At 34.8% G+C, this 8,377-nt stretch overlaps 1 protein-coding gene across 1 annotated transcript in view; it reads right to left on the reverse strand.

Moving 5' to 3' along the window:
* The window catches only part of Lrp1b (LDL receptor related protein 1B), a 1,800,012-nt gene that overhangs the window by 236,774 nt on the left and 1,554,861 nt on the right, over positions 1 to 8,377 (reverse strand). The window contains exons 50-51 of the mRNA XM_026778709.1: positions 7,941 to 8,063; positions 5,664 to 5,783 (exon numbers count right to left, since the gene is read on the reverse strand). Coding sequence (XP_026634510.1) covers positions 5,664 to 5,783; positions 7,941 to 8,063 — 243 coding nt within the window. The remainder of the gene's footprint in view (positions 1 to 5,663; positions 5,784 to 7,940; positions 8,064 to 8,377) is intronic.

Below are 8,377 nucleotides of genomic sequence, written 5' to 3' on the forward strand. Positions count from 1 at the left end.
GTGACTACACATCAATGGCTAAGGGGTGTCCCTAGCTGCTTCTACACTATATATTTTCAATGCTTAGTTTATTTGTCTACATAAAATGTTGAGTGAAGGAGTTCAATCCCAATTTTTAAATTTTGCTTTTAAGGATAAAACAATGTTCAAAATATACAACAAACACATACTTCTATAATTAGTTATATCAAACTTTAATATACCTAGAAAGATATACAACCGATATAGCAAAGTGATAACTCCTTAATAAACAATTGCAGGTTCTGGGTTCAATTCCCAGCAATGCAAAAAATTAAAATAAGACTGATTTAATTGATAAAAAAATATTTGCTTTCAAACCTGTTAAACAGAACTAACGCAACGTAATAGATGCTGATTTGTTTTTACTTTTCGATCATCTTATTGCTGTGAACAGAAGGTGCTTCTCAGAGCATTGCTTTTAAACTGTGAAGCAGACGATTGTCTCGGCAACATCACTGGGCGACCCAGACTTTCCTAACCCTGACCTTCCTTGACAAATATGAGGCCTGAGGATAAGATTGATGTGAATACTGAAGGGTCCAGTTGTTGAGGAACTATATGTTTGATTGAGGATAAGAAATAATTTAACAGAAAAAAAAGCTAAATAGAACATACTAGAAAATAATTTGTAAAATTGAGGTTGCTTCATTTCAAAATAGAATTTATCTGATGTAATGTATTGATGACTTTTTAAAAAAGTATCTTTCCACAAACATTCTGTGAGTTCTTTATATTTTCAAGTACTTTTCAATATTAAATTTGTAATTGTATGTTTTAGCTTCTTTAATAATGGCAATGCTTGAATCTAATTCTGCCTGGCCTATGAAAAGTCTCTTGCCAAAATTTTCTCTACTGCTAGAAGAGGGGGTATGACTAAGTAATTATGAAGACATCTCCAACTACGAAATGGCATAACGCTCCTTGAAGCTAATTTGATGGCTCCCTTGACAGTATTTAACAGATTCTGAGTGAAGAGCATGCCAAAAACACTAAATCAGTTGGGAAGAAACTAGACATAGAAGGCCTCATGACTTCATTTTCTAGTTGCCACTGACATCTGGGATCGTGTTCCTCAGGGAAAAATTATCCCTGGGAAGACTAAACACAATCTGAAACCATCCATCAGGCCTATCCTGTGCTCTGTTCAGATAGAAAGAGCCTATTAGTAAAGGTCAGTATCCTATTAATATTTTGGAAACTGGATTTCTGTCCAGAACTCTGACATCCGCCATAATTTGTATGATTTCATATACATTTATTAATCTCTATACATTTTTGTTATCACATATCAAAAGTTAGAAATGGTTAGTGATGGAGTACAGAGTGAATTGCAGTTCTGAACTCCGAGCATGCCATGTCAGAGATAAAATATGCTTGGTAAAATTATGCTAATTTGCATCACCATAATATTTGGAAGTAGGGCTTTGAAACCTCTGTTCTAATGGATTTCCCAAAAGGGTGTTTTAGCACAGTAAATGTTAGGAGGCTGAGTTATTTGTATGGCTCTCTTCCAATTCTAAAATATTAGATATGTTTGCTGACTGAAATTTTGGTTGTAAGAAGTTCTTAGGCATGTAAGTAAATTGAATTTGAATAGACTCATTATTTTGAATAAAAATAAATATGGTTCACTATCATTTTCTTCTATACTTAAAATTGTTTTTAAGACATTGTTGAGAGATAGAGAGTAGAAAGAGAGGAAATGGGAAGGAGAGAAGGAGAATGAAAGGTATAATATCACTTAGTAAGGTGAAAAAGACAGGAAGGAGCACTAAGAAAAAGAACAGGGATAAACTCATGGACACAGTGCATGATAATTATAGCAAATATATATATTTGGATATCCATATCTCTTTATCCATGGAAAATTCATGAACTTGAGCAATAACATTAGTTTCTCAGGATTGCATACTGTGGAAATCAGATATGAATACAGTGACTCCGTATAACTCTAATGCCTTTGCACCTCTTATAAGGCTGTGTCTTCTATAAGACAGCAGTTGTCAGTGGAACTTTACAGTGGCTAGTTAAAAAAAAAATGTCAGAAACAAGATGGCTTCATGCACTGGAAGCATGCTTATCCCATCGAAGTCCTATTTTAGAACTTAAAGATTTATAGTCAAGGAAAAAAAATAGAGGAGCTAAAGTCATGTAATTTGTCAATATATCTTATGTTTAAAGAATATGATAATAGCCGGGTGGTGGTGGCTCACGCCTTTAATCCTAGCACTGGGGAGGCAGAGGCAGGTATGTCTCTTTGAGTTCAAGGCCAGCCTGGTCTACAAGAGCTAGTTCCAAGACAGGCACCAAAGCTACAGCAAAACCTTGTCTTGAAAAAATAAAACAAAACAAAATTTGATAATGACCATTATGTTTTATATTTATCTCTTGTATAAGTGTACATTGCTCCAACCATGAAAAAATTGGGGGTCTGTCTTAAATGCAAGAAAATAAATTGTCTCTTTCGGGAGATAATGCCAATTTTATGTTGTCCACTGGGCAACTCAGTCAAGGTTGAAAATTATAAAGAACTTCTGTCTCTGATAAAACAATCTAAACAGCTGACTATTCTGCTGAACTATGAATGTAGAAAGACACTCAACTCTGTACAGCCAAGTGAATTTATTACTCAGGTCTTCCTCTGCCTAAAATGACATTAAAAAGAAACCAAACCTACAATAATGAGTAAAGGATGTGCAAGTGTAAATACATATAATACATACAATAAGTGTGGGGTAGATAGATGAATAAATAGGTAAAGAAACAAATAAATGCTAAGATGAACAACTGTAAAGACTTTATGGAGTTTAGTTTGCTGTATTCTTTTAGCCCTTGAAAAATCTAGGTAGTAGTATCATTGAAACCACAAGATAAATACTTGTGATTATTATAATAAATCACACTGCATTTGCAGCTGAATTACATAGTACGCACCTAATAGTTAAATACATAGTAGGTGAATATAGACATTTACTGCTAATACAATGCCATAAATATTAAATTTCATACTTGGAAAATTGTATAAATTTGCTGAATTTCTTTATTTATAAATTAAAACAATAAGGTGTCAATGCTTTATTACAAAATGGACATACAACCTAGGTGGTCGATGATAGTGAAAATCTATACTAACTTTCAGGAGTCAACTAAGTAATGTGAACATATGTCATAAAGCATGATTATTTTGTCTAAATATGCCAATCAATGTCCAGCTGGGCACCCCACTCTCTAGGTCCTCCATCTAGGGGCAAAACCACAGGGACCTCCCCCACCTGCCTCAATTTCTCTAGTCAGAAAGCAGGTAAGCTTTCTGCAGGTAGGCTGCTCCAACATCACTATCCTGTAAGCTACAAGTCCCAATCTGCCCGCAAACCCTTCTATGCCCCCTCAACCTCAGAGGAACTCTGAAGCACAGACTGTCCTAAGAGAGGACTAAGAGAGGAACTCCCAAGCACAGGCTATGTCTGCACAGAATGGATCAAGAGAGCAAACCAAGAATGCAGACCAAGAGAGGGGACCAAGAAAGCAGGCCAAGAGAAACCTCAGTGTCTCCCTAAGACACAGACAGCAACCTACAGAGCAAAGCAAGAACAGTTCCCCAAAACGCAGAAAGCACCTGCAAGGATTGGACGAAGAGGCAAAGATACTGCCAGCACCAATTGGAGGGAGAGATGGATAGGTGCCAATGCAAGAATTCATTCAACAACTTAAAAAACAGCATGGTAGCTCCAGATTCCAGTGGTCATACAACAGGAAAACTTGATTATCTTAACCCAAAAACATCAGAAGAAAATGATTTTAAATGTAAATTCATGAGGATGGTGGAAACTTTAAAGATGAAAGGAAAAATTACCCTAAAGAAATTAAGAAAAAAACAAACAAAGAAATGGAAGAAATCAATACATTTCTTAAAGATAACCAAGAAAAAAACAACGAAACAAGTGAAATTAACAGTTCAAACAGGCCAAGAATTAAAGACTGAAATAGAGGCAATGAAGAAACACAAACTGAGGGAATAATGGAAATGGAAAATCTGGGTAAAAGAAAAGGAACTACAGAGGGAAGCATAACCAACAGAATACAAGAGATGGAAGATAGCATCTCATGTGTTGAAGATACTATAGAGGAAATAGATGCATTGGTCAAAGAAAACATTGAATCCAAAAAATTCTTAACACAAAACATCCAGAAAATCTGGGACACCATGAAAAGACCAAATCTAAGAATAATAAGGCTACAAGAAAAAGAAGTACTCAAGTTCAAAGACACAGAAAATATATTCAGCAAAATCATAGCAAAAACTTTCCTAACCTCAAGGAGGATAATCCCTATGAAGGTACAAGAAACTAACAAAACACCAAATAGACTGAACCAAAAAAAATGTTCCCTTACCATATAATATTCAAAACCCAAATCATACAGAAAAAAGAAAGAATATTAAGAGCTGCAAAGTAAAAAAAGCCAAATAACATATAAAGACAGACCTATCAGAATTATACTCAACTTCTCAATAGAAACCATGAAAGCCAGAAGGTCTGTAACAGATGTTCTGCAGACACTAAGAGACCATGGTTGCAAGCCCAGACTATTATACCCAGCTATGTTTTCAATAACCATCAATGGGGAAAACTAGATATTCCATGACAAAACCAGATTTAAACAATACCTATACACAAATCCAGCCCTACAGAAAGTACTAGAAGGAAAACTCCAGCCCTAAGAAGAAACTGCACCCACAAAAACACAGGCAACAGATAACCTCATACCAGCAAACCCCAAAGAAGGGAAATGCACAAGTGCTACTCCCAAAAAATAGCAGGAATTAATAATCACTGGTCAGTAATATTTCTTAATATCAATAAATAAAAAGGCACAGACTGAGAGAATCGATACAAAAGCAGGATCCATCCTTCTGCTGTATACAAGAACACACCTCAATCTCAAACACATACTTTACCTCAGAATAAAGGTTTAGGAAAAGATTTTCCAATCAAATAGACCTAAGAAACAAGTGAGTGTAGCTATCCTAATATCTAAAAAAAATAGACTTCAAACTAAAATCAATCAGAAGAGATGGAGAAGTACACTGTATACTCATCATAGAAAAAAACTTCATCAAGATAAAATCTCTATCCTGAACATCTATTCCCCAAATACAAGAGCATCCACATATATAAAAGAAACATTACTAAAACTTAAATCACATATTAATCACCACACACTAAAATAGGAGACTTCAACACCCCACCCTCCCCAATGGATAGGTCAACCAGACAGAAACTTAGAGGAGAAATAAATGAATTAACAGATGTCATGACTCAAATGGACTTAACAGACATCTACAGAATATTTCATCCAAAATCCAAAGAATTCTTCTCAGCACCTCATGGAACTTTCTCTAAAATTGACCGCCTACTCAGTAACAAAGCAAACTTCAACAAATCAAAAAAAAAAATGAAAAAATAGCAAGAGTACATATGAAAAGAACAAAATCAAGTACATATAAATAAAAAAAGTGATGACGTTTAATACATTAGAAAGCACAGACATGCTATATGTGTGCTTCACAATGATTAAATGTGCACACTACTTAAAACTTCACAGGCAAAATCTTATTGGAGCGCACAAAGGAAGCTGCTCACCACAAATGCTGTCGCTCTCATCGAAGCTATCTCCACAGTCATCCTCCCCATCACAGATCCAGTGTTTAGAAATGCATTTTTGTACAGAACAAGCAAATTGGTTCCAAGAGCAAGAAGAATCTAGAAAACAAGCATGATTATTTTAGGAGGAAACACTAGGAAAATAAGTGCTGGTGATCTTTTGACAATAATGAAACGACAAACAATAATATATTTTTAAAAAACACTTTACAAAAAGAATTCTATTAAAATGATAAATAATTGAGGAAATAGATATTTTTACCCTTGTTGGAACATTCCACAATATAAACATGTATCAAACACAACGTGGCATCTAGTTAACATACATAGTTGACAAAGGTTAATTGATTATCATTGAGATCATCTTAAAATAGGTTGCACTGTAACAAAAGGTTTTTCTTAGACTCTTTCTACAGGTTTTCTAAAATCAACCACTCTATAATGAAGTAAACCCAGTTAATACTCTCTATGCTGACTTGAAATGAAGGCTGACAACAGCCTGCAAAATCCTGAGGTTCCAGCTTGCACAACCCTGTCTCTACAGTACACTTGTTACAGGGCTTGTCTCTTAGCTAGTGATTGGTGGCTGTACTCTGTTAGGAAAATCTTCTATCATCCAACTAAAATTAATACTCCAGATGTAGAAAGTGGTATGTTCTTTGTTTTACTCCATGTCTAACTAGGAGAAAAACCTGCATTATAAAGAAGACAACATTACCATCAAATACTTAAGTGTTTCCAAAGAAGATTTGAGAAGTGAAGTTCTAGTTTGACAATGGCACTGTCCTTTTTCAAAAGTTCACATGTTAATACTTTCATTGCATTGTCTGAAAGTGATGGAGTTTGGAATTTTTGAGTAAGACCTAAAAAATTCATTAGAAATATGGCTGTTCTTTAATACTAGATTATACATTTTTAACTCTGTCCTTTGTGCAGGTAGCACACTATTTCAAGTGACAAACTCAAATGAAATCCTCCTCAATGTAATCATCCAAAGCATATTTTTTAATTAAAATATCATTTTGACTTTGCTTTGTGGTTGGTGATCTTCTTATCAGTTTGGAGAAATTCAGAATCACAGAAGAAACAACTCTCTGGACGTATCTGTCAAAGGTTATTGCGAATAGATCCATTCGGGTGTGAAGCCCTACCATAAACGTGGGACAGGGTCTAGGGCACACTCCAAAGCAGAAAGTGAGTTAAGTCTGCTATGCATTGTTCTCTGCTCTTTGAGTGTGTTACAAGCCACCTCCTGTTTCTATGGCCATGCCTTCTCTGTCATGATAGACTATAAACCATCTATCCATAAACCCCAACACTCACTTCCTACCTTAAATTGTTTATATCAGCAAGAAAATGAACTATCACAGGCTTTGATTCAAAAGAAATATTTTAAGTTGTGTATTTTGCTTTCAAAGATTTTCTTGGATGACCAGGAAAACAACGGAAATTTAGGCAATTTTATTTGTAGAAAAACATAATTTAAGAAAATTTAATCATTTAATAGTTCCCGGTTTAGAGATTATGAATTAACATAGACTAATTCTGAAACATTTTTTTTTCCAGAGCAGAGTCTGGCTCTAATATGAAGATATGCAGAATCTTAATTACAAAGAGAATACTTCATTGTTTCCCCATGGAATTTACATTAAGGAGAGTTTGACATTTCACTAAGGATTCTTTTTTAACCTTTTTCTAACTTCATTCAACACAGTGTGCTTGTGTTATAATAAAAGAGGCTTGTTTCTCTCATACAAAATCACAAAATTACAAATTTTATAAAATGAAATTTAAAATGCTTCCTTTTCTTCCCAATACAAATGAACTTTACACACACACACACACACACAAATAAAATAGTGAGAAAGGGGAAAGTCCTTGAAGAAACTAATGCTTGAGTGTATTATTTCAAATCATGCACAAATTAAATCAAAATTTAAAACCATTATTTAATTTCTAAGAATAAGTCGGTATTTTTGAAGACTTTTTCTCATAACCAAATGTAACTATATTAACAGGGACTTAAATAAATCAGTCAAAAATGAAGCTACCACATTAAGACTAATGTTGATAACTATTATTTTAAATATACAATTGTTTGACAAGTCTGGGAGAAAGGTTGTTAGGCTTTGTTATAATTGGCTATGTTTATTTTTATAGTCTATTAACAATATTGTGCATCAAGTTCTTAGTAAGGGTACTCAAATATGATAGTAATGCGTGCAGCTCATACGAGAAAGCAGTGTGGAGGCTTACCACAGTGGAGTTCATCCAGCCCATCGTCACAGTCCTTCTGACCATCACACACCCAGGTATTCAAAATGCATCTTCCACTAGGACAACCAAAATAATTCTCTTCACATGTGTGTTTGTTTTGAACTATGATAAAACATAGAATGCAATGTCAAATACGTTAAATTAATCTGACACTTTGGCAATGTTTGAAGATACAATATTAATAACACCTGAGATGGAAGAGACAAACCAGAAAATACAGAACAAATCACCCCAAGTCCTGAAGAAGGCCAAGGTTGCAATGACCCAAGAATAAGAACTCATCGCCAATCATGAAGGACACCCTTTCCATAGACTTGAATATAAATTCAATCCAAGACTGACGTAGAACTAGAAAAAGTAAGCCGGGCGATGGTGGCGCACGCCTTTAATCCCAGCACTCGGGAGGCAGAGGCAGG

Source organism: Microtus ochrogaster, chromosome 4 (genome assembly GCF_000317375.1).
Source record: "Microtus ochrogaster isolate Prairie Vole_2 chromosome 4, MicOch1.0, whole genome shotgun sequence".
Classification (NCBI taxonomy): domain Eukaryota; kingdom Metazoa; phylum Chordata; class Mammalia; order Rodentia; family Cricetidae; genus Microtus; species Microtus ochrogaster.